Source organism: Lycium barbarum, chromosome 1 (assembly GCF_019175385.1).
Source record: "Lycium barbarum isolate Lr01 chromosome 1, ASM1917538v2, whole genome shotgun sequence".
In the NCBI taxonomy this organism is placed as follows: Eukaryota; Viridiplantae; Streptophyta; class Magnoliopsida; order Solanales; family Solanaceae; genus Lycium; species Lycium barbarum.
In genome coordinates, this window is record NC_083337.1 from 4,791,729 (window position 1) to 4,817,196 (window position 25,468).

Here is a 25,468-nt window from a genome sequence, read left to right on the forward strand (position 1 = left end):
GATGACGGAGTATCTCATAAAAGATTAGGGCACGCAGTCGACATATGACAACATCATATTTCATCGTGAAAGATGAAAGTATTATAGAAAGGACACTTAAAATTTAAATGCAATTTGATTAAAATAGGAGGATAAAAAATTAGCACCCCTCATGAGTAATGCGGATATTGCCTTTTGATAGCAAAGATTATTGACTTGTATGTGCATTATAATTTTTTTTTTACAGATACTAACTTCTAGTGTTTCTAAAAGTGGCCGAAACTTAATAAGATGGAAGATTGAAGGAGACAGATATTTACCAAAATCATATCGAAGTAGCACTTCATTACAAAAAAAATCAGGGCACGTACTCGATAGATGATGATATCGTATTTCATCGTGAACGAAAAAAGTATTATTGAAAGTATAACTAAAATTTGAATGAAAATCTAGTAAGATAGGAGGATTAAAAAATAACACACCTCATGATTAATTATGCCCCGTTGTGAAACATTCTATTGGACTTTAAAGTAGAATGCAAAATTTGAAGGCCATTGGAGACTTCTTATTTCCTAATAGAAAGTGAATTCTTAAGGACTTCTAATAAGTACAATATTTTTACTATAGAAAGTGAAATTCTTAAGGACTTCTAATAAGTACAATATTTTTACTGTAGAAAAGGATGTTTGCCTCCTAAAGGTGGCGTTTTGAAGTATTGAACGTTTTATGTCAAAAGTTCTAAGTAAGAGGGAACAATTATATTTGCAAACCTCAATAAGTGAGGAGGTGCCTTTTCAATTAGGCATCTGTGTTTTGTGAAGTAATTAATGAAATAAATAATTTAAATAGGAGGAAAATTCAAAATTAAAGGAGAAAAAAGATAAATGTAAATCTTGCTTTGTGTTGCGCCACGTCAGCGGGCCTATGTCCTGTTTTTATATAGGTATATAGATCCTCTACAATTCAGTGGCGTGACGCAAGAGGCGGAGGTGGAAGTGAAGCTCGATGCACAAGTCCTACCTGAAAGATAGTTTCAAGTATCTTGGGTCCATAATCCAAGGAGAAGGAGAGATTAAGGATGATGTTGCTCATCGTACTGGAGCGGGGTGGGTGAAATGGAGGCTTGCATCCGGGGTACTGTGCGATAAAAATGTGTCATCAAGGCTTAAAGGTAAATTCTACAGAGTGGTGGTTAGACCGACTTTGTTATATGGTGCAGAATGTTGGCTAGTCAAGAACACTCAAGTCCAGAAGATGAGTGTAGCGGAGATGAGGATGCTCAGGTGGATGTGTGGGTGTACTAGGATGGATATGGCTAGGAATGAAGTTATACAGGGCAAGGTGGAAGTGGCTCATGTGGCGGACAAGATGAGGGAAGCGAGATTGAGATGGTTCGGGCATGTGAAGAGGAGTTGTGTGGATGCGTCAGTAAGGAAATGTGAGAGGTTGGCTATAACAGAAGTTAGCAGAGGTAGAGGTAGACCGAAGAAGAACTGGGGGAGGTGATTAGGCAAGACATGACACAGCTCCAGCTTACTGATGGAGGACATGACCCTAGATAGGAAAGTGTGGAGGTCGAGGATTAGGATAATAGGTTAGTAGTCGAGTATTCTCTTTATTAGTAGTATTAGTTAGTAATCGTGTAGATTCTTTTTCTCAAGGTGTACTACTATATGTCGCTTATTTTGTCTTTATCTTGCTACTTTGTTGTCATATTTTTTCTTGATATCATGCTTCTTTTTCCTTTTATCCTACTTTGTTCTCTTGAGTCGAGGGCCTACCGGAAATAGCCTCCCTACCCCAAAAGGTAGGGGTAAGGTCTGCGTACATCCTACCCTCCCCAAACCTCATTTGTGGGAATACATCGGGTATGTTGTTGTTGTTATAGATCCTCTACAAAATTATTGTTACATTAGGTAAAAAAAACCTGATTACTAGAAAATCCCTGATTATTAGGAAAATCTATAATTACTAATTACTAGAAAATCCCTAATTACTAAAGGGAAAGGGTAACCCAAGAAAGGTATTCGAAGTAACTCCTCCTGCTTGGAGAGGTCAAAAGGAACAATCACTCGTTAAAAATATATTATAGGAAGTATATTGATGCTTGTAAAGGAGATTATGGCAATCAAAATCTCATTCTTTAGGACATTGAAAGTATGTCAAATGTGAGTCAAAAATGTCTATTACTAATAGTTGTCTTTCTGTATATACTGATCCTTTAAATAATTTTTTGAGGGTTTATTTTCGACAGAGTTAACTAAATTAAGGGGTTAAGATTGAAGATAATTACCTCCCTATTCCGATGTGGTAGTTGTCAATCTTTGTAGTTGGTCTGTTTGTTTCAATTGGGTTTGTCATTTGTGTATGTGATGAATTCCACCTATTGAGGCAAATCTTAACAAGTGCATTTCGTTCCTCATTTTTTTTTTTTTGGGAAAAGGGTCAAAAATACCCCTCTACTTTGGAGAAAGAGTTAAAAATATCCTTCGAATTTATTTTGGGTCAAAAATACCCCTCTACTTTGGAGAAAGGGTTAAAAATATCCTTCGAACTTATTTTGGGTCAAAAATACCCCTCTCATTCTTAAAGTTTTCAAATATATTCCTGACTTGACGGAAATTATCCCCCAAAACAACCCGAAATCATTTTTTAAACCCGCTCCATCATTTAAACCCGATCCAAATAAATAATAACCCATAAGATCCTTTTATTCCCCCGATACGTAGGTTTGAAGTTTGAGGGAATTGGGGGAATAAAGGGATCTTATGGGTTATTATTTAGTTGGGTTCGGGTTTAAATGATGGAGCGGGTTTAAAAAATAATTTCGAGTTATTTTGGGGGATAATTTCCGACAAGACAAGAGTATATTTGAAAATTTTAAGGATGGAATGCGTATTTTTGACCCAAAATAAGTTCGGAGGATAATTTTAACCCTTTTTCCAAAGTAGAGGGGTATTTTTGACCCTTTTCCTTTTTTTTTTTTCTCTAATGGAAAAGATTCTGTTAAAAAATAATAAAAGGGAAAAAGAAAAAGAAAATTAGACTGATCTTGACAAAAGGAAATTATGCGTAAATTTCTACTCGTAACTTCTAAGCATTTGCTGAGAGAAGAAACAAACGTATAAAATATTAGTCAATGGTTGAAAATGTTGGCTTATACAATTTCATTGTTTGTTTCCTTTCATTTTCCATAAAAACACGCTTTTCTTTAGTTAACATTACCAAACACATAGAAAACCAAATATTTATACTGAAAAATCGAAGTCTCAAACATAAACCAAACCACTCTTCTTATCACTTGTCACAAATTAAACACCATCTCCATATATGGGCTTTGTTGCTGATGAAGATGATAATCCATTTGCTCATCATAAAAACAAATATGATATCAACGGCAAAATCATGGTCACTGCCTTAATTTCAATATCCATAATTATTTTCCTTGCTACTATTCTTCGTATGTACATTAGAAGTCTGATTAGATGTCGCCAGGCTCAAGGCCGGGCGACGCTCTATACTACTAGAAATTCTCAAATTTTCGACGTGACAAGTGTGTCACGAGTTGAGCCACCCAAAAATAGTCTTGACCCGTCCGTCATAACTTCACTACCAATATTTCTTTATAAGAGAAATGACCATCATGACATTGAGTGTTCAATTTGTTTGAGTATTATTGAAGATGGTGAGTTGGTTAGGATTTTGCCTAATTGCAAGCACAATTTTCATGTAGAGTGTATTGACAAATGGTTCAATTGTCATTCAACGTGCCCCGTATGCCGGACCGAGGCGGAACCTCGCCTAATTCTGGAGCCAAGAGAGGGCGTTGTTAGTTGTATGCCGCCTTCAGTGCCACCTATGGACAGTGGAAATTTGTCTGTAGATGTGAATCTTGAAGGGACTTCATCATCCGGTAAATATAAAAGAAAAATAGAAATTAGTTGCACAATTTATCACTAATCTAAATAGATCGTAGCTAATAATTTTTTTGATATTCTGTCGCTAATCCGTTGTAACATAAAATCAGAGATTATTTTTGTTATTTAGCGATATAAGTTGTCCGTCACTACCATTTTAGGAAGAAAAAAATTGTTTGTCACTAACTTTTTTTTTTGTAGTGAATGGATCAAGCTCGAGATTGAGCTCGTTTAAAAGGATTATTCTAAGCAGGGAGAGATCATCTCAAGGACTTCAAGTTCAATCTTGTTCTCGAGGAGATCGTGTAGATGATATTGAGAGTGGCAGATCAAGAATTTAGACGATCCTCTGAGTTTTGAGTTGAGAAAGTGAATTCCGCGAGAAATATACCTATACTAGTTTTCGAACGCATGAATGAACATACATAGAGAGCTTGAATTAAATGGTTTTATGCATTACGTATGATTGAGATTAATAATTTGGTTTTTATTCTAAATTTCATGGTTTTCTCAATTTTCTTAGCCCTGGTGACCCTCTTCTGCATTTTGCTTCTACATACATACAGTACTACGTGAGACACAATGATAAATTACTTTTCCGGCCATATATATAGCAGTTTTGTATAATATTTATTTTGCCAAAAGATTGTACGTTTGCGTTTATAATATTTGAATTGTAATTAAATGAGTGTGGAGTTTGATTATGACCATATTCCATTCGACTAAACGCATCATTGTTCCTCTTTTCTGGTGGCTGGTCCAACGTTAAAAGGATTATTTTAAGGGGTTATATGTCAATGTTCCAAGACTAAATAGCATCCACTGGCCAGTTTTCAGCCATGTTTATGACATAGCTGTTATCATCAAGGTCGAAATATTACCCCTAAGTTAAAGTAGTAATCCAGAATTAAAAGCTAACTATTAAACAGTAGCAATCCTAAAATAGATTAATTTCTTAGGAACACACCATGTGGAATCAAAGTATGGGCAAACAATTTTAGCAACCAGCAGTCCAAAAAGTTCTGCTCATGGTATGTAACAGAACACTTAGAAAATAAAAAACAACAACAATGGCTATCCCCTACAACACAAATTCCATTTTGTTCATCATAGTTCTCTTACTCCTTGTACCTGTCAATCATTCCTTAAACTCAGATGATTTAGTTTCTGAATTAACCATCCTTAGTTCTCAATCTTCCACTGGTGCCATTTACCTTTCAAACAAACTACTTGGACGAATTTTATCGGAACCTGTCCCTAGGCCATTCACTCTTCTTATATTCTTCGATTCACATAAGTTACATTCAGATCCAGATATTTCACTTCCCAAACTCAAAAATGAGTTCTTGCTTCTCTCCTCTTCTTTTCAAACAAACAATCCAGATAACAATAGGTTCTTCTTCTTTGAAATCGAGTTTCAAGAATCACAAGCTTCTTTTGCTCTATTTGGAGTCAAGTCTCTCCCCTATATATGTTTAGTCCCCCCTTTTGCCACTGATTTCGAAACGGATTCTATTCAGATGGAGTCCTCTGATTTCTCCGGGCATGCTGAATCGATGGCCGAATTCGTGGAGGCAAAAAGTAAACACCATGTTGGTCCGATTCATCGGCCAGGTTTTATTTCCAAGAATCAGAAAATGAGTATCATAGCTCTGGGACTAATCTTGAGTCTATTTCTAGTGAAAAAGATTGTTTCAGGGAACAGCCTTTTGCATAATAAGAACATATGGATGGCGGGGTCGATTTTCGTGTACTTCTTCAGTGTTTCGGGGACAATGTACAACATAATCAATAAGATACCTATAGCTATGGTGGATAGAGATGATCCAGGAAAGTTGGTTTTCTTTTATGAAGGATCTGGGATGCAGTTGGGTGCTGAGGGGTTCACAGTCGGGTTCTTATATACGATTTTCGGGCTGTTGTTTGCCTTTATGACTCATGTTCTTGTCCATATGAAGAACAGGAATATCCAGAGGCTAGTGATGTTTTTCTGTATTTTTGTTTCATTCTGGGCTGTAAAGAAGGTGTTTTACCTGTATAACTGGAAGACTGGGTTTGGTCCTCTTTACTGAACCAAGTTGGAAATGATAGCAATGTTGTATCAGTGGGTGAATTGTTTGGCTGATATACAATATGTAAGAGAATACTACCAGCTTACACTAGTTTCTACATGTTAGCTGACTCAATTCTAACAAACTGGTCATAAGTTAAACCCCAGGACATAAAAACATGCCTAGATTGATAATCATATGGAGAAGGAGAGAATGCACTTACAGGTAAGGAATCAAAGGCAACGAGCCAAACCCAGTTGTTTTTAGGATTGACATAGCATCCAATTCCATTTATTTGCTATATCTATTTGTTCTGATCAATCTGAATTACTCTTATGTCTTATAGTTTGAATTACTATATTTTTGATTTCTAATCTGAATCTCGGTATCTATTGAAAGAATCAAAGAGAATTTCGTTGATAGAGACGTTAGATCTGGAGGAAGCATCTGGTCACATATCCCAAAACCTTCACGGGAAAGGAACGGACTCACTGAAAGTTGCATACCTGAGGTATTGTCTCCCTACATTTGTGCAAGTATTGTTCTCCTCTTCGAATCCACATTTAAACACTAAGTAAACGAAAGATGAAGTCAAACGAGCAGTCAAATCGTCCAGAATTCATGAACAAAAACAAGTACCAACTAGAGTGTAATATATACGTGCCCAAAAAGCCCGCCCGCCCAGTTTTTGAGACCCTTTCTGATTCCCTCACCCAATCTCATGAGAAGAAAGCCCACAAGGCCTTGCCTTAACCTGTCCTCAAGCATCCAAGCCACATACCATGAGTCCATGACTCGATTGACCACAAAACACAATCTTAATCAGCAAAATTCTTAACTAAAAATACATTTCAGGAACGCCCGAGCTATCTAGCAATGAAGATAATATCATGAGATATGCTCACAGAACTTTCTGCCGTTTTTCACCCTATCTCAGATTACTAATGCAAGTCCTGAGCAGCAGTATCTGACCTATCACAGCACTCATCGTATGCTACAATATCTTCCGTATTAAAATGTTGATAACTGGCAGCCGTACTCTATGATGCACAACATATGATTAACGCGCAGACCAACAGTTCTAGGACTATATTATTTCCCTCATTAGGGTATTTCTTTCTTTTTCAACACGACACATGGATTTTGGTCTCACTTATCAGGAAGCTTCAATAACTGAGATTCCTGATCAGGGGAATTTGAGAACGGTGAATGTGAGGTCTCTAGTTCAAGATGACGCTGATCATAACTCAAAGATCGCATAGCTCCAGTATATTTGGGTACAATTTTAACACTAGCACCTTCAATATAAAAAGTCGATAGCTTTCAAAACCAATAGGAGAAGCTCCAATCTTGCTAATTACAACTTACAAGGCCCCTTTTCTATATATGCATTTGCAGAAAATCTTAAAAACACGATATACAATTTCAGATTGTATGATGTCATAGACAAAGTAGTTAGAGCATACAAATAGATACAAAACTGATTTTCTATACATGCCCAATGCAATGAGCTCGAAGGCGGATAGATTCACTGCACTATGCAACTCACATGTCAATTCGAACAACCGAGATACTCAAAACTTCACAGGGGCAGAGCTTAATAGCTGTTAAAATCCCATCACCAGATAGATGTATGTAAGAATCATTAAAAGAAGAACGTCAACAATCAAGTCGGACCTTCAGGTTGCAGCCATTTCTTAGACATACAATTATGCCTACGGAGCACTACTGCATTCCGAAGTTAGGTCAAATACTCATGTGGTTGGGAGACAATGAAAGACAGAGAGGAACTGAGAAACTTTCTGAGAACATACTGTGATAATAACAGTAATCATGGGATCAATTCTCAACGCAAATGTCTTCTTTTAGACCTGGATCGCCGATATAATTTTCGGGAAACCAGAAAAATAATGATAAGTACCACCTGTACAAGTACCAGTATCTTCAGACCTGCAAGGACCGTCAAATAGTTGATACATGAGATGGTTCATAGTTCATGTCAAAAGGTTACTGAAAAGGGGGAAAACATTATAATTACCTTGCAGTCTCTGAGCCGAGTCATCCATATTGACCCCGTTAGCATTTTTTCCACCGATTAGATCGAGATGTTTTCTTCTTAAGCGATAACTTCGTTTTTTATAAGAAAAATCCCCACCCATTACGCAAGTATTGGGGCAATCAACATTGCTATCATACTCATCACTTCCGTCACAACAATCTGAAAATATCTTAAATCAGCAACAGAGACCCCAACAGGGTAGATAGAGATTAACAAATTAATAACTGTCGTGCCAAAAAAGGAAACAACTTTATATAACAGGAAAGGAACAACAAATAAGCCTCAGATAAGAGGAGAAACTTTTCAATAGCACATGAAAGGAAGCAGAATTAATTATATAAAATTGTTTCTTAAAGAAAACATAATAACTTAACCAGGAGCGCTTACCACAAATATCATCATTCACGCGAGAAGAGAACAGAAATTTAGGCGTACTGCCTACATTTCTGCAATAAAATTTTCCAGCCGGACAGGCAGCCGTTCCTATCAAAGGAGAGAATGATTTAATTGACAATAGAACTCAAACAAAATATATGTCAATGTTTTATAGGCTCCAGAACTGCAAAACCATCAAAAGAGATGAGAAAAAGCAACAGAAAATATACAAGTAAAAGAGACAAGAATGAATGATGTGAAACACGAAACTTTACTCGTAATGCATCCAACTGTTCAAAGCACTTTCACCCATCATATCTAGTAGAGCTAGTGTACGCTAATATTTTGGAGTCACTACTGGAGTTCTCTTCCTAAAGGCCATGCAAAACTATCATATCTTATATCCGCCAAGATATATATTTGAAGATTCATCAACTGTGCAGCCAAAACAACTTAGGCTAGCCTATGTAAAGAAAATGGCATATTCTAAATAACTCTTCTCCATTTTAAGTTACCCTTGTTGGCATTTTTGGATAAGGTCAACTATTTGATTTTATGCCCCCATTTTACCTCTTCCAAGTAAAATATCATTATAACTAAATGGATGAAACGGCAGAAAGATGACACTTATTTAAGTGCTGACCAAGGCCACAGGTGCCTATGATTAATTAAAATACCGAGATCTTCGTCAGTAGCATTATCCCATTGGACATCAGAAAATTATTTGCAATAAGTGATAAAAGGTCCGCGTTTATCAATAGTATCACTTCCTTTTTCTGGTGCTGGGGGACTGAGAGAAAATGTTAGGCAGCTTCTCGTAGCACACTTGCTGGTCCATCGCACCACTAAATTTTTCCTTTTAAATATATAATTCACCAATTATTCCCATTTTGCTTGGATATATTTCTCTACTGCACATGAGATTTAACATGACATATGACGATGCAAAGTGCATAAAATAATACAACAGTTTCCCCAGTACATCAAGTTCAAAATTTTCTATTTTAAGATTTCAAAAAGAAAAACACTTCTGAATTTGTAAATCCATTTAACAAAAACCAAACCTGCAGTAGTTAAATTTAGCACACTGCATAAAAAGGTCAAACATACATTATAAGAAAGAAAACATCAACCTAAAACAATTCCAAAAGAGGATGTTACTCAAGCATGACATGAACTCATTGCAAAACTCCATGAACAAGAAAGGCTTTCCATGTTGATTTGTTTTCATCAATACCTGTGCCGAAGGGACAACTTTGCATAGATAATTCTATTTACGTATCCTTTCATTCTCAAAAAAAAAAAAAAAAAAAAAAAAAAAAAGAAGCTTCAAGTACAGGAAAGCCTTCAAGCGCAAATCCAGCAGTAAGTTGGAGAGCTCACTGATGCCAGTAAAAACGGTGTTAGTTGACGGATATCAAAGTTCACAAAAAGCATGCAGCACGTTCTCATTGAGATGACATGTGAACAAAGAAGAAAAAATGGCATCATACACCTTGATGCATTGCAAAATCTACTTGCAGTGGCCATGTGGCCAAGGACGTTTTCTACTCATTCCAATAACAAGTCATGTACCGAACCTCGTCGAAACTGAAATGAGGATAGCTCTAAGTGGCAAAACCTTCATGAGAACCTTCGGAGCTAGTAGATACATCTTTCATGTCATGAGTTGATGATTTCAACATGAGAACCTTTGTGTGGCATGACAAGAAAGTTGTATCTGCTAGCATTGAACGTTCTGACCAAGGTTTCCAGTTGAACTATCATCATTCCAGCTTCGACGAGGTTCAATATACAACTTGTTATTGGGAATGAGCGAAGACTTCCTTGGCCACGGCAAGGAGGTTTTGGAACGCATCAAGATGTATGATGCCAATTTTGCTTCTTTATTCACATATGGTCTCAATGATAACATCTTGCCAGCCTTTTGTAAACTTTGGCATCTGTCAATAACACAGATTATATAGGCATCGACGAGCTCTCCATCTCACTGTGAGATTTGTACATGCTTGGAGGCTTTCCTGTTTATGCAATTTTTTGCAATGAAGTTTGACCCTTGAATGTAGGATCTAATGCAAACACATCAACACAGGGAGCCTTTCCTACCTATAACTTGTGCATACTTGTTCTAAGTATTCTATCGGCTTTCAGAGGGTACATCTCAAGAAGTTCCCATCCGTGATTGGGTGAGTTTTTGGTATAACGAGCCTCCACCATGGGTGTCTATAAAGATTGAATAACAATATATCTGGTAATATTGACATGTAAAGAGTCTTTTAAAGAAGAGAGCAACTTGGTTGCTTTCCTCGCATGTTGGCTATGTATGTTTGTTGTTCAAATAACGAAGGTTGACAACATCTGTCCCAGTGTCTTCAAGATTTCAAGCTTCATGGCTTATGTGGAGAGGTTTTCTTTGGCAATGCCAGTCTGTGTGGGCATCTATCGAGGCTTGAGGAAGATCTCAACTTCTTCAAACTTGGGCACGAGTGACGTGATTTTTCCCGTACATTATGTATTCTACAGATGGATTGGTGAGTATTTTCACAACGAGTAACAAGTTAGTCCTCAGCACAGTGACGCTTGTATATTCAAGATTGTTGGTTCGAAGATGGCTAAGTACCAATCCTCTTTGGGGCGCGAAGGCTATGTCAATATGTGGATGCTCGTAATTTTCACCACTTTGCTAGCTACAGTCTAGGGAGTTGCCTATCAAAGACAAAAGCCAACTATCTTGTCCTTGGCATGATTAATTCATAAGCCTCTGTTCAGGTTGTTACCCTCAGGCATGGCGGCGAGCGTGTTGTAGAACCTTACAGCCCCCATAAATTCAGCTTTTCTGTCAAGACGTTCTTCGTGATCTTGTGGAATGGCTATATAATGGCACACTAATTGGTATAGCCGTGGGACTCCTGCATCCACCTTGGGTAGTTCTTCAAAAGTTACCATACCACCACATCCTGAGAGGCCTTTAATGCCTCGTGGGTACGCATATAGGTGGTCAGCTGGATGAGCAAACTCTGACACCTTGTAGGGCAAAACAAGATCATTTTGAAATGCTCAAAAGTTCACCATTCTCATACACCAAATCGAAAGAAATCTTATTCTTCCGTCAAGTAAAAGGCAAACCTCAAAGATCCATCGCGATTCACCAAGTTATCTCTTTAAATCTACAGCTTTGAAAGGTGTGGTAGTACGAGCTAGTAAAGGAGCTAATATGTCATCCACAAGTAGTAAACAAGTGGACATTACAAACCCAAAATAAATAAATCAAACTGATGAATTGGTTCACACAATTCCATATGGTCAGAGCAACAGAGGTCTGACATTGAGTGACATTGAGTCTCGCTGTAACACAATAAGGGGTTATTCAGTTGCTGGTTAGAGAGGAGTTATCCATGTATCAAAACTAGCATAACTTTATAGATTGTTTGGTTATAAAAATGGGAAAAAAAATAATCCCCACCTAGAATCTAGCATAAGTTATACAATGTTTAGTTAGTTTTTTCTCATTTTCACATAAAACATAGCATTGCTAATACAATGTGTGGTTTATGTTTTTCTTTTCCACATAACTAATACTCCCTCTATCACAATTTATGTGGCACAATTTCCTTTTTAGTCTGTCCCGAAAAAATGTCACATTTTTATATTTAGAAACAATTTAACCTTCAGAGGTAATTTACAGCCACACAATTATCTTAGGGTTGTTTTGGACCACAAATTTCAAAAGTCTTATTTCTTTCTTAAACTCTGTGCTCAGTCAAATGGAGTCACATCAATGGGGACGGAGGGAGTACATGTATAAGTATGTAACAATTAGTGTATTATTTTATGCAGTTTAAAAGATGAAATAACTAATACATGAATAATTAATCCCTACATAGCTAATCCCGTATAACTAATCTCTGCATTAACTAATCCCTGCATTGCTATACCTGCATAACTAATCCCTGCATTACTATACCTGTATAACTATGTTAGGATTTGAATCCCAAATCCGACCTTTGTAAGCAGGTTCCCAGGAAAGATTGGAGGGTCACAGCTGGACCACTTAAATACCAACCTCCTTAGACAGAACCTACTTACGCCGTGATGTAAGCGAAGAATAAATAGCACACACAGATTTATAGTGGGTCACCCTCAATGTGAGAGCTACGTCCACGTTGCTGCTGCAGATCTTATTAAAGAAGAAATATTACAAGTGTTTATAACACTTAACGTCACAACCCCAATTACACTCAAGAATTTTTTACAAAAAAAAATCTCTCAAAAAAAACTTCTCTTACTTAGGCCTTTCACTAAGAGTATTTCTCTTAGATTTTCTCTCTTTGGGATGTGTTGTCTTCTTCAATTTTTGGTGTATTAGAATGAGAAGAAATGCCTCTATTTATAGTTGAGATTTCAAGCAAAAAACAAATCTCTACTTTCACTTTCGGCCAACATCGTCATGATGTCTCAACTTTCACTTTCGGCCGACATCGTTATGATGTCTCAACTTTCACTTTTAGCCACTTTTCTTCTTTCCCACATGGGTGGACCTCAACCCAACAATTCTCCCACTTGAAGACTAATTTTAATTTGTCTTCACACTTTGATCGATGCAGCAGCTCTTTCCTAGTTTCATACTTCGTGCAGGCCAACTGAAGCTGAACATAGCTTCAGTTTGTCTATCGTCACAGCCTTTGTCAGCATGTCTGCTGGATTCTGACTCCCTGCGATCTTCTCAAGCACTAACGCTCCATCTTCCAAAGCTGATCTAATGAAATGGTACCGGAGTTGTATGTGCTTCGTTCGAGCATGGTAGACCGGGTTCTTTGCCAAATGAATGGCGCTTTGGCTATCACAATATAGCACACTTCCCTCGTGGTCCTGATCCAATTCTCGCAGAAAAGATTGTAGCCACATCATTTCCTTTGTGGCCTCCGTCACAGCAACGTACTCAGCCTCACAACTAGAGAGAGCGACTATCTTTTGCAACTTGGAAACCCAAGAGATTGCAGTACCTCCGAAGGTGTAAACATACCCGGATGTGCTCTTTCTGCTATCAACATCACCACCGTTCTCAGCATCAACATACCCTTGCAATCCTGTTTCTGATTTTCGAAAATACAGAGCTGAACTCGAGCTGCCTATATCTGAATATCCACTTCACAGCCTCCCAGTGTTGCTTTCCCGGATTGCTCATAAATCGGCTGACAACTCCCATTGCATGTGCAATGTCTGGCCTTGTACATATCATTGCATACATAAGACTACTGCATAAGGTATCTTGTCCATCTGCTTCTTCTCATCCTCGGTTTTCGACGACTCATCCTTTGACAACCGAAAGTGTCCAACCAAGGGAGTGCTGACTGGCTTGGCATCATGCATGTTGAACCTTTTGATAACTTTCCTCACATATTCTTCTTGTGAGAGTTTGATGCCCTCCTTGCTTCGGTCGATTCTCATCCCAAGGATTTGCTTTGCAGCTCCCAAATCCTTCATTGCAAACTCTTCCGATAACCCTTTTTTCAACCGATCAATCTCCTGTAGGTTTGCTCTTACGATTAGCATGTCGTCGACATAAAGTAGCAGTATCATGTACGAGTCTTCAAATTTCTTGAAGTAACAACAGTGATCTGCCTCGCACCTTGAAAAATCAGCTTTCTTCATAAAGCTGTCAAACTTTAAATACCACTGTCTTGGAGCCTGTTTTAGTCCGTACAAACTCTTTTGAAGTTTGCACACCAGATTCTCCTTTCCTTTGACTTTGAATCCCTCCGGCTGTCGCATGTAGATTTCCTCGTCTAAATAACCGTGAAGAAATGCAGTTTTCACGTCCATCTGTTGTAGATGTAGATTTTCCTTTGCTACCAGTCCAAGAACAGTTCTGATAGTCACCATCTTGACTACGGGAGAGAAGATCTCCGTATAGTCGATGCCTTCTTTCTGTTGAAATCCCTTTGCAACCAGCCTTGCTTTATAACGCTTGCTTCCATTGGGTTCTTCCTTTATCCGATAAACCCATTTGTTTTGCAATGCCCTCTTATCCTTTGGCAACTCGGCTAACTCCCATGTATGATTTGCCGATAGTGAATCCATTTCATCCTTCATTGCCAGCTCCCACTTAGTCGATTCATCGACTTGCATTGCTTCTTCATAACATTCCGGCTCCCCTCTATCAGTGAGTAGAATGTAGTTGAGGGATGAAGAGTACCTGTGAATCGGCTTCCTGATCCTGGATGATCTACGCAGTTCTGTGATTGGCGTCTGTTTATTTGTTTCAGAATCAGCACTTTCATCAGCACCTTCTCGGATTGTTTGTTCCTCTGCCTCGGCTGTACCTGGCTGCGGCTCAGGTGTCGGGAAGTCCCTCAAATCGACTATTTCCGATTCCTTGTCCTGACATTGTGAATTTTTTTGCAACTTGTCTTTGTACAGTACCTCTTCGTTGAAGACAACATTCCTGCTTCGGATGATCTTCCGATTTTGTTCATCCCAAAATCGGTGTCACCATAGCCAATAAAGTAACACTTCTTTGATTTTGGATCAAGCTTGCTTCTAGCCGTATCATCATTATGAACATATGATAAGCAGCCGAACACTTTCAGAAATGAAAGATTTACCTTCTTGCCACTCCAGGAATTCTGAAATCCAAGGGAACTGACGGTCCTTAGTTAATTAAGAAGGCCGCGGTATTCACTGCATCTGCCCAGAATGTCTTGGGCGGTCCAGAGTGTATTCTCATACTCCGAGCACGCTCGTTCAACGTTCGGTTCATTCTTTCGGCTATTCCATTTTGTTGCGGCGTTCCAGGAATAGTCTTCATCCCATTATCGGCACAGTACCGTTTGAAATCACCATCGGTGTATTCTCCGCCGTTGTCGGACCTCAAACACTTCAACTTGAGGTTTGTTTCATTCTCGACCATGGCTTTCCATCTTTTGAATACGCTAAACACATCGGATTTATTTTTCATAAAGTAAACCCATACCTTCCTGATTGAATCATCAATGAAGGTCACGCAGTAGTGTGATCCTCCAAGAGAGGGGACAGTGGTAGGTCCCCACACGTCTGTGTGCACCAATTCCAGGTTCTCAACCTTCAACTCCCTGCCTGCATTTGAGAAGCTTACTCGCTTTTGTTTTCCGAGAATGCAGCTCTCACACGTATGAAGGTCCACCGTCTTCAGCTCCGGAATTAAGCCATTTGTCACCAACAGCTTCATCCCCTTCTGGCTAATATGCCCCAGCCGACAATGCCACAAATCTGTCTTCTTTGTGTTGTCAACCACAGCAACAGTATCACGACAGCTAGTCGTCATGTAGAGAGTGCCAATCTTCTTTCCTCGGCCAACTACCATAGCACCTTTCGCCACCTTCCAAGACCCATTACCAAAGTTGAGATCATATCCCTCGTCATCAAGCTGACCTACTGAGATCAGGTTTCGCATCAGCTTTGGAACATGTCTAACTTTTGTAATCTTCCGCGAGGATCCATTTGACATCTTCAAATTAATGTCTCCCGTGCCAACAACGTCTAGCGGCTCTCCATCGGCTAAATAAACTTTGCCGAGATTCCCAGCCACGTAGTTTGTCATTATATCATGATGTGGGGTGGTATGAAAGGACGCTCCTGAGTCAAGCACCCAAGAGTCTATCGGGCTGTCAACCGATAGCAACAACGCATCGCCAATGTCTTCCGTAGCAGCGTTGATTCCAGTCCCCTTGTTGTCCTCCTTCTTTGGCGCCCTGCAGTTCTTCTTGAGGTGACCTGGTTTTCCACAGTTCCAACACTCAAGTGTTCGTCCTGGTCTGGATTGACCCCTGCCATTCCTTGACTTCGATCTGCCCCTATTTCGGTTGTAGTTTCTGTCATAATTTTTGCTTCTGTTTTCAACATTAAAAGCAGAACTCGTCGATGCCTCTCCAGAATCTGTCCTGCGCACCTCCTCAGCAAGGATACGATCCCTAACATCGTTGAACTTTAGTTTGTCACTGCCGACAGAATTACTAACCGCTGCTCTCATTGGCTCTCAGCTATTTGGTAGGGATGCCAACAAAATTAGAGCTTGCACTTCATCATCGAAATCAATTTTTTACCGATGACAATTGATTTACAATGGTATTGAATTCATTTACGTGTGCAGCAACATGAGCATTTCCATCATCTTTAGATGAAATAGTTTCTTCATAAGAAATACCTTATTATTTGCCGAAGGCTTCTCATACATGTCAGACAATACCTTCATCATATCTGCGGTGGTCTTCTCCTTTGCCACGTTGTGAGCAACGTTCTTTGACAGCGTCAGCCGAATGACTCCCAGAACTTGTCTGTCGAGGAGGTCCCAATATGCTTGCTTCATCTCCTCTGGTTTCGGACTCAGAGGTTCATGAAGCTTTCTGCCATATAAATAATCTTCAATTTGCATTCTCCAGAACGCAAAATCTGTACCATCGAATTTACCGATGCCGTGCGTCGTACCATCTTCGCCTCCCGTCGTTTCTAAAATCACAACACAACCTGTTGCTCTGATACCAATTATTAGGATTTGAATACCAAATCCGACCTTTGTAAGCAGGTTCCCAGAAAAGATTGGAGGGTCACAGCTGGACCACTTAAATACCAACCTCCTTAGACAGAACTTACTTACACCGTGATGTAAGCGAAGAATAAATAGCACACACAGATTTATAGTGGTTCACCCTCAATGTGCGAGCTATATCCACGTTGCTGCTGCAGATCTTATTAAAGAAGAAATATTACAAGTGTTTATAACACTCAACCTCACAACCCCAATTACACTCAAGAATGTTTTACAAAATAAAAATTCTCTCAAAAAAAACTTCTTACTTAGGCCTCAAGAATTTTTGGGATGTATTGTCTTCTTCAATTTTTTTTTGTGTATGTAGAATGAGAAGAAGTGCCTCTATTTATAGTTGAGATTTCAAGCAAAAAAAAAAACATCTCTACTTTCACTTTCGGCCAACATCGTTATCATGTCTCCACTTTCACTTTCGGCCGACATCGTTATGATGTCTCAACTTTCACTTTCGGTCGACATCGTTATGATGTCTCAACTTTCACTTTCGGCCACTTTTCTTCTTTCCCACATGGGTGGACCTCAACCCAACAGAAACTCCCTGCCTACAACAACAGGGGATTTGCCTTCTGGTCGAGCTCGTCGCACGGAGCGTGCCTAGTGCGGGTTATCTCTCCTGTGTGGTTTGCGAGCTATTGCACAGGAGCTGGGTTTACCCTGTGCGCACCCGAAGGGTAGCGGCTGCGGGTTCCCATGTCATAAAAAAAAAGGGTCGTTTGGTTGCTGGTTAAAGTTATCCAAGTATTAGTAATGCAGAGATTAGTTATGCCGTGATTTAGTAATGCAGAGATTAGTGATGCAGGGATTAGTAATGCAGAGATTAGTTATGCAGGTATAGTAATGCAAGGATTAGTTAACGCAAAGATTAGTAATGCAGAGATTAGTTATACAGGATTAGTTATGCAGTGATTAGTAATGCAGAGATTAGTAATGCAGGGATTAGTTTGTTGGGTTGAGGTCCACCCATGTGGGAAAGAAGAAAAGTGGCCGAAAGTGAAAGTTGAGACATCATAACGATGTCGGCCGAAAGTGAAAGTTGAGACATCATGACGATGTCGGTCGAAAGTGAAAGTTGAGACATCATGACGATGTTGGCCGAAAGTGAAAGTAGAGATTTTTTTTTTGCTTGAAATTTCAACTATAAATAGAGGCACTTCTTCTCATTCTAATACACCAAAAATTGAAGAAGACAACACATCCCCAAAGACAGAAATACTCTTAGTGAAAGGCCTAAGTAAGAAGTTTTTTTTGAGAGAATTTTTATTTTGTAAAAAATTCTTGAGTGTAATTGGGGTTGTGAGGTTGAGTGTTATAAACACTTGTAATATTTCTTCTTTAATAAGATCTGCAGCAGCAACGTGGATATAGCTCGCACATTGAGGGTGAACCACTATAAATCTGTGTGTGTTATTTATTATTCGCTTACATCACGGTGTAAGTAAGTTCTGTCTAAGGAGGTTGGTATTTAAGTGGTCCAGCTGTGACCCTCCAATCTTTTCTGGGAACCTGCTTACAAAGGTCGGATTTGGTATTCAAATCCTAATAATTGGTATCAGAGCAACAGGTTGTGTTGTGATTTTAGAAACGACGGGAGGCGAAGATGGTACGACGCACGGCATCGGTAAATTCGATGGTACAGATTTTGCGTTCTGGAGAATGCAAATTGAAGATTATTTATATGGCAGAAAGCTTCATGAACCTCTGAGTCCGAAACCAGAGGAGATGAAGCAAGCAGATTGGGACCTCCTCGACAGACAAGTTCTGGGAGTCATTCGGCTGACGCTGTCAAAGAACGTTGCTCACAACGTGGCAAAGGAGAAGACCACCGCAGATATGATGAAGGTATTGTCTGACATGTATGAGAAACCTTCGGCAAATAATAAGGTATTTCTCATGAAGAAACTATTTCATCTAAAGATGATGGAAATGCTCATGTTGCTGCACACGTAAATGAATTCAATACCATTGTAAATCAATTGTCATCGGTAAAAAATTGATTTCGATGATGAAGTGCAAGCTCTAATTTTGTTGGCATCCCTACCAAATAGCTGAGAGCCAATGAGAGCAGCGGTTAGTAATTCTGTCGGCAGTGACAAACTAAAGTTCAACGATGTTAGGGATCGTATCCTTGCTGAGGAGGTGCGCAGGACAGATTCTGGAGAGACATCGACGAGTTCTGCTTTTAATGTTGAAAACAGAAGCAAAAATTATGACAGAAACTACAACCGAAATAGGGGCAGATCGAAGTCAAGGAATGGCAGGGGTCGATCCAGACCAGGACGAACACTTGAGTGTTGGAACTGTGGAAAACCAGGTCACCTCAAGAAGAACTGCAGGGCGCCAAAGAAGGAGGACAACAAGGGGACTGGAATCAACGCTGCTACGGAAGACATTGGCGATGCGTTGTTGCTATCGGTTGACAGCCCGATAGACTCTTGGGTGCTTGACTCAGGAGCGTCCTTTCATACCACCCCACATCATGATATAATGACAAACTACGTGGCTGGGAATCTCGGCAAAGTTTATTTAGCCGATGGAGAGCCGCTAGACGTTGTTGGCACGGGAGACATTAATTTGAAGATGTCAAATGGATCCTCGTGGAAGATTACAAAAGTTAGACATGTTCCAAAGCTGATGCGAAACCTGATCTCAGTAGGTCAGCTTGATGACGAGGGATATGATCTCAACTTTGGTAATGGGTCTTGGAAGGTGGCGAAAGGTGCTATGGTAGTTGGTCGAGGAAAGAAGATTGGCACTCTCTACATGACGACTAGCTGTCGTGATACTGTTGCTGTGGTTGACAACACAAAGAAGACAGATTTGTGGCATTGTCGGCTGGGGCATATTAGCCAGAAGGGGATGAAGCTGTTGGTGACAAATGGCTTAATTCCGGAGCTGAAGACGGTGGACCTTCATACGTGTGAGAGCTGCATTCTCGGAAAACAAAAGCGAGTAAGCTTCTCAAATGCAGGCAGGGAGTTGAAGGTTGAGAACCTGGAATTGGTGCACACAGACGTGTGGGGACCTACCACTGTCCCCTCTCTTGGAGGATCACACTACTGCGTGACCTTCATTGATGATTCAATCAGGAAGGTATGGGTTTACTTTATGAAAAATAAATCCGATGTGTTTAGCGTATTCAAAAGATGGAAAGCCATGGTCGAGAATGAAACAAACCTCAAGTTGAAGTGTTTGAGGTCCGACAACGGCGGAGAATACACCGATGGTGATTTCAAACGGTACTGTGCCGATAATGGGATGAAGACTATTCCTGGAACGCCGCAACAAAATGGAATAGCCGAAAGAATGAACCGAACGTTGAACGAGCGTGCTCGGAGTATGAGAATACACTCTGGACCGCCCAAGACATTCTGGGCAGATGCAGTGAATACCGCGGCCTTCTTAATTAACTAAGGACCGTCAGTTCCCTTGGATTTCAGAATTCCTGGAGTGGCAAGAAGGTAAATCTTTCATTTCTGAAAGTGTTCGGCTGCTTATCATATGTTCATAATGATGATACGGCTAGAAGCAAGCTTGATCCAAAATCAAAGAAGTGTTACTTTATTGGCTATGGTGACACCGATTTTGGGATGAACAAAATCGGAAGATCATCCGAAGCAGGAATGTTGTCTTCAACGAAGAGGTACTGTACAAAGACAAGTTGCAAAAAAATTCACAATGTCAGGACAAGGAATCGGAAATAGTCGATTTGAGGGACTTCCCGACACCTGAGCCGCAGCCAGGTACAGCCGAGGCAGAGGAACAAACAATCCGAGAAGGTGCTGATGAAAGTGCTGATTCTGAAACAAATAAACAGACGCCAATCACAGAACTGCGTAGATCATCCAGGATCAGGAAGCCGATTCACAGGTACTCTTCATCCCTCAACTACATTCTACTCACTGATAGAGGGGAGCCGGAATGTTATGAAGAAGCAATGCAAGTCGATGAATCGACTAAGTGGGAGCTGGCAATGAAGGATGAAATGGATTCACTATCGGCAAATCATACATGGGAGTTAGCCGAGTTGCCAAAGGATAAGAGGGCATTGCAAAACAAATGGGTTTATCGGATAAAGGAAGAACCCAATGGAAGCAAGCGTTATAAAGCAAGGCTGGTTGCAAAGGGATTTCAACAGAAAGAAGGCATCGACTATACGGAGATCTTCTCTCCCGTAGTCAAGATGGTGACTATCAGAACTGTTCTTGGACTGGTAGCAAAGGAAAATCTACATCTACAACAGATGGACGTGAAAACTGCATTTCTTCACGGTTATTTAGACGAGGAAATCTACATGCGACAGCCGGAGGGATTCAAAGTCAAAGGAAAGGAGAATCTGGTGTGCAAACTTCAAAAGAGTTTGTACGGACTAAAACAGGCTCCAAGACAGTGGTATTTAAAGTTTGACAGCTTTATGAAGAACGCTGATTTTTCAAGGTGAGAGGCAGATCACTGTGTTACTTCAAGAAATTTGAAGACTCGTACATGATACTGCTACTCTATGTCGACGACATGCTAATCGTAGGAGCAAACCTACAGGAGATTGATCGGTTGAAAAAAGGGTTATCGGAAGAGTTTGCAATGAAGGATTTGGGAGCTGCAAAGCAAATCCTTGGGATGAGAATCGACCGAAGCAAGGAGGGCATCAAACTCTCACAAGAAGAATATGTAAGGAAAGTTATCAAAAGGTTCAACATACATGATGTCAATCCAGTCAGCACTCCCTTGGCTGGACACTTTCGGTTGTCAAAGGATCAGTCGTCGAAAACCGAGGATGAGAAGAAACAGATGGACAAAATACCTTATGCATCTGCAATCGGTAGTCTTATGTATGCAATGATATGTACAAGGCCAGACATTGCACATGCAGTGGGAGTTGTCAGCCGATTTATGAGCAATCCGGGAAAGCAACACTGGGAGGCTGTGAAGTGGATATTCAGATATCTGAAAGGCAGCTCGAGTTCAGCTCTGTATTTTCGAAAATCAGAAACAGGATTGCAAGGGTATGTTGATGCTGACAACGGTGGTGATGTTGATAGCAGAAAGAGCACATCCAGGTATGTTTACACCTTCGGAGGTACTGCAATCTCTTGGGTTTCCAAGTTGCAAAAGATAGTAGCTCTCTCTAGTTGTGAGGCTGAGTACGTTGCTGTGACGGAGGCCACAAAGAAAATGATGTGGCTACAATCTTTTCTGCGGGAATTGGATCAGGACCACGAGGGAAGTGTGCTATATTGTGATAGCCAAAGCGCCATTCATTTGGCAAAGAACCCGGTCTACCATGCTCGAACGAAGCACATACAACTCCGGTACCATTTCATTAGATCAGCTTTGGAAGATGGAGCTTTAGTGCTTGAGAAGATCGCAGGGAGTCAGAATCCAGCAGACATGCTGACAAAGGCAGTGACGATAGACAAACTGAAGCTATGTTCAGCTTCAGTTGGCCTGCACGAAGTATGAAACTAGGAAAGAGCTGCTGCATCGATCAAAGTGTGAAGACAAATTAAAATTAGTCTTCAAGTGAGAGAATTGTTGGGTTGAGGTCCACCCATGTGGGAAAGAAGAAAAGTGGCCGAAAGTGAAAGTTGAGACATCATAACGATGTCGGCCGAAAGTGAAAGTTGAGACATCATAACGATGTCGGCTGAAAGTGAAAGTGGAGACATCATAACGATGTTGGCCGAAAGTAGGTTATGTCTAAGGAGGTTGGTATTTAAGTGGTCCAGCTGTGACCCTCCAATCTTTCCTGGAAACCTGCTTACAAGGGTCGGATTTGAGATTCAAATCCTAACAGTTTCGAACATGAGACCTTCATTATGAAAGCTCCATGCTCAACCAACTGAGTCACCCTTGCGGGTAACCAAACGACCCTTAACTCCGCATATTTATTCCAAGAAAAAAAAAATCAAGCTCATTCAAACATATTGAAGAACCAAAAACGCTAAAATAAATAAATAAGTAAAAAGTGATATTTCTCTAAAGCCTAACCATTTAGGAGCTTTCACTAGAGTTAAATATAAAAATAATTGCTTACCAGGTTCATCAGTTCCATCAATACAATCACAAAAATCATCATTAAGCCGATCTTTAGTAAATGAATTAGTCCCATCTTTGCATTTAATCACATTTGAAGCATAGTACTTCTCATCTGCAAAATAATCAGTGACCCACAACTTAAAAAAAAAAATCAAGAATTTATTTATTTTTTTAAAAAGAATTACATAAAAATATTATAAAGTGTGAGAAAACCTAGAGGATGTATTCCGATAGGTAATTCAGTAGATGAAATGGAGACATGAAAGAAGCAAAAGCTGAGGAGAAGAATTGTAAGAAGAGTGAGAGTTGTTTCCATTTTGGAGTTTGGAAAAAAATTGAGGGACTGTTTGTGTTTAATTTAGAATTTTAGTGAGGTCTGCAGTTGACTCCAAAGTTGGTCTTTCTTTTCTTTTTCCGGTAAAGGGTCAGATTTGTTTGCCTCAGTAATTTATTTTCGGGCCATATTTACCGTCTGTCTGTTAAATCCCTTATCCCAATCTTTATTTTCCAACCTGGTTCCTACATATAAAGAAGGGCACTTATTACAAGCACAAATTTGACGGCCCTGATTAATTTAAATTCATGTCGGGTAAGAGTTAAGACCCACTTAAAGGAAAGTGCTCTCTAACAGGATTTTTTTCATATCCTGGCTCGAACCTGAAAATTCTAATTAAAGGTGGAAGAATCTTGTTCATACGACACAACCCTTGTCGATAAAGTTGTTCTAATTCTTCATTTTGAACAATTTTGGTAGTGAAGTGGTTTTTTCTTTTAGAGTTTGTAATTTAGTATTAAATTACTTTTTTGTTAAAAACTTCTTTGTTTTGTATATTGGGAAAGACTTTAAATAAACTTCTTAAATTTTAACATAAGATACAAAACTCTCTAGGAGAAGAAATTTCATTTCATCGAGTGCATCAAAAAAATTACACAGAATTTATTAAACCTAGAGGATAGATTTCAACGGGTAATTCATGTGAGACGTGAAAGAAGGAGCAGCTGAGGAGAAGACTTGTGAGCAGAGTGAGAGTCGTCTCTGTTGGAGTTTGAAAAGAATAGAAAGACTGTTGTGTTCAATTTGGAATTTTAGTTAAGTCGTGGGTTTATATGCAATTAGACCCCTAAAGTTGTTCTACTTCTTCATTTGACTACCTCTTTTTGTATTGAAGTGGGCTTTGTGTTAGAGTTTGCAAAAATTGAGTTTGTAATTTAGATTTGAATTATTCGTTTTTTGCAAAAAACATTTTTTATTGTATATTAATATTAAATGCATTGGAGTTAAGAAGGAAGCAGTTGCAATCAGGGGCGAAGCTAGGTGGAGTCGAGGAGGTTCATCTGAACCCCTTCGCCGAAAAATCACATTGTATATGTAAGGTCAAATTTGAGTTTGACAAATATATATTTTATAATGAACCCCTTTGACACAATTGAGAAGTTTGGTTCGGTGGTTCATAATTTCACGAACGTCACATGTTCAAGCCTCGCTAGCTGCCCTGGCTGTAGTGGTTCACCTATTTTTAGCTTTGTATACTTTTAGCTATACTTTGATCGAGAAAAGACCCAAAATGATCCTTTATATTTGGACTTCCACTTGAAATACTCCCTATATTTGAGCTGCAGCACTAATAAAGTAATAAAACTTCCATCTTTTAAATAACGGAGCATGTCCTAACTAACTTAGAAAACTAATTTCTACAAGCTCTTTGGGGTTAGTCCTAACTACCTGTACTCTATCTTCAAAATGAAATTTCTGTTAGAATTATATTGAGTAGTTAATCTTATTATCACATCATCATTTGTTGAGCACTTTTGTTATTTTATTTTTTTGATGAATATTGAATATGTATTATAATATTAGTAATTCAATCGTTACACCTTTTTCAAGAACCTTGACGATTTTCAAAGTAATATATGACTGAAAGGCTTATTTGGAAGAAAAATAAAGTTTAAAATAAAGTAAAACACGCAAAGTGATAGGGAAACAAACACAAAAAATTTAAGAAGCGTTCGATGTAGTAGGGTAAAAGTAGGAAAAAAAATGTTAAATGGGGCATGACAAGGTAAGTTTAGCTTTAGCGAGTTTTCTTCATGTGTTTAATTCTTCATATTTTGAACCCCCTTAATGAAAATCCTGTCTCTGCCACTGATTGCAGTCGTATGGAGTATATACCATACATGACAGGCAGGAAATAGAAAATTGTTCCACAGTCAAGTGTACATACATGTTTTCTCATTGCATACATACAGATTACGGAGAGAATGGAAATGTTAGAGGCTCTAAAAAGGCAAGAACATGTCAATATTGGATTCAACAGAATTGTACTTAAGTTTTTTTGGTAGCTGTTGGTTTTCCGAGGTCTAGATGGATCACTGCAACCTCCTGGATGGTCGTAGTTGACCTCTAGATACTCTTTAGTTTGTATCTCATTTGTTAGTAGTGATAATATTTCACAATTTATTACCAAAAAAG

General features: G+C 39.2%; 3 protein-coding genes across 3 annotated transcripts; 2 read left to right on the top strand and 1 right to left on the bottom strand.

Moving 5' to 3' along the window:
- The first annotated feature begins 3,173 nt into the window (after positions 1-3,173).
- On the top strand, positions 3,174-4,581 carry LOC132630100 (RING-H2 finger protein ATL40-like). Its single transcript, XM_060345645.1, has 2 exons — positions 3,174-3,892; positions 4,098-4,581. The coding sequence occupies exons 1-2, from the start codon at positions 3,310-3,312 to the stop codon at positions 4,235-4,237; spliced, it is 723 nt and encodes a 240-aa protein (XP_060201628.1). The 5' UTR covers positions 3,174-3,309; the 3' UTR covers positions 4,238-4,581.
- Positions 4,582-4,719: 138 nt separating this feature from the next.
- Positions 4,720-6,042, top strand: LOC132630094 (probable dolichyl-diphosphooligosaccharide--protein glycosyltransferase subunit 3B). The gene has a single exon (XM_060345633.1). It carries the CDS (start codon positions 4,967-4,969, stop codon positions 5,966-5,968), a length of 1,002 nt encoding a protein of 333 aa, XP_060201616.1. The 5' UTR covers positions 4,720-4,966; the 3' UTR covers positions 5,969-6,042.
- A 1,214-nt stretch (positions 6,043-7,256) lies between these two features.
- Positions 7,257-23,369, bottom strand: LOC132630111 (glucosidase 2 subunit beta). The gene is made up of 5 exons (XM_060345657.1): positions 23,212-23,369; positions 22,997-23,110; positions 8,394-8,489; positions 7,986-8,165; positions 7,257-7,897 (listed from the first exon to the last, which is right to left on the bottom strand). The coding sequence occupies exons 1-5, from the start codon at positions 23,312-23,314 to the stop codon at positions 7,794-7,796; spliced, it is 597 nt and encodes a 198-aa protein (XP_060201640.1). The 5' UTR covers positions 23,315-23,369; the 3' UTR covers positions 7,257-7,793.
- Between the last annotated feature and the right edge of the window lie 2,099 nt (positions 23,370-25,468).

Bases quoted from the DNA above. Each gene is read 5' to 3' on its own strand.
- LOC132630100 (XM_060345645.1), top strand. From the start codon at position 3,310: ATGGGCTTTGTTGCTGATGAAGATGATAATCCATTTGCTCATCATAAA. The intron at 3,893-4,097 runs GTAAATATAAAA...TTTTTTTTGTAG, and splicing joins TGAAGGGACTTCATCATCCG to TGAATGGATCAAGCTCGAGA.
- LOC132630094 (XM_060345633.1), top strand. From the start codon at position 4,967: ATGGCTATCCCCTACAACACAAATTCCATTTTGTTCATCATAGTTCTC.
- LOC132630111 (XM_060345657.1), bottom strand. From the start codon at position 23,314: ATGGAAACAACTCTCACTCTTCTTACAATTCTTCTCCTCAGCTTTTGC. The intron at 23,111-23,211 runs GTTTTCTCACAC...ATTATTTTGCAG, and splicing joins TATCGGAATACATCCTCTAG to ATGAGAAGTACTATGCTTCA. The intron at 7,898-7,985 runs GTAATTATAATG...CGGTCCTTGCAG, and splicing joins CTCGGCTCAGAGACTGCAAG to GTCTGAAGATACTGGTACTT.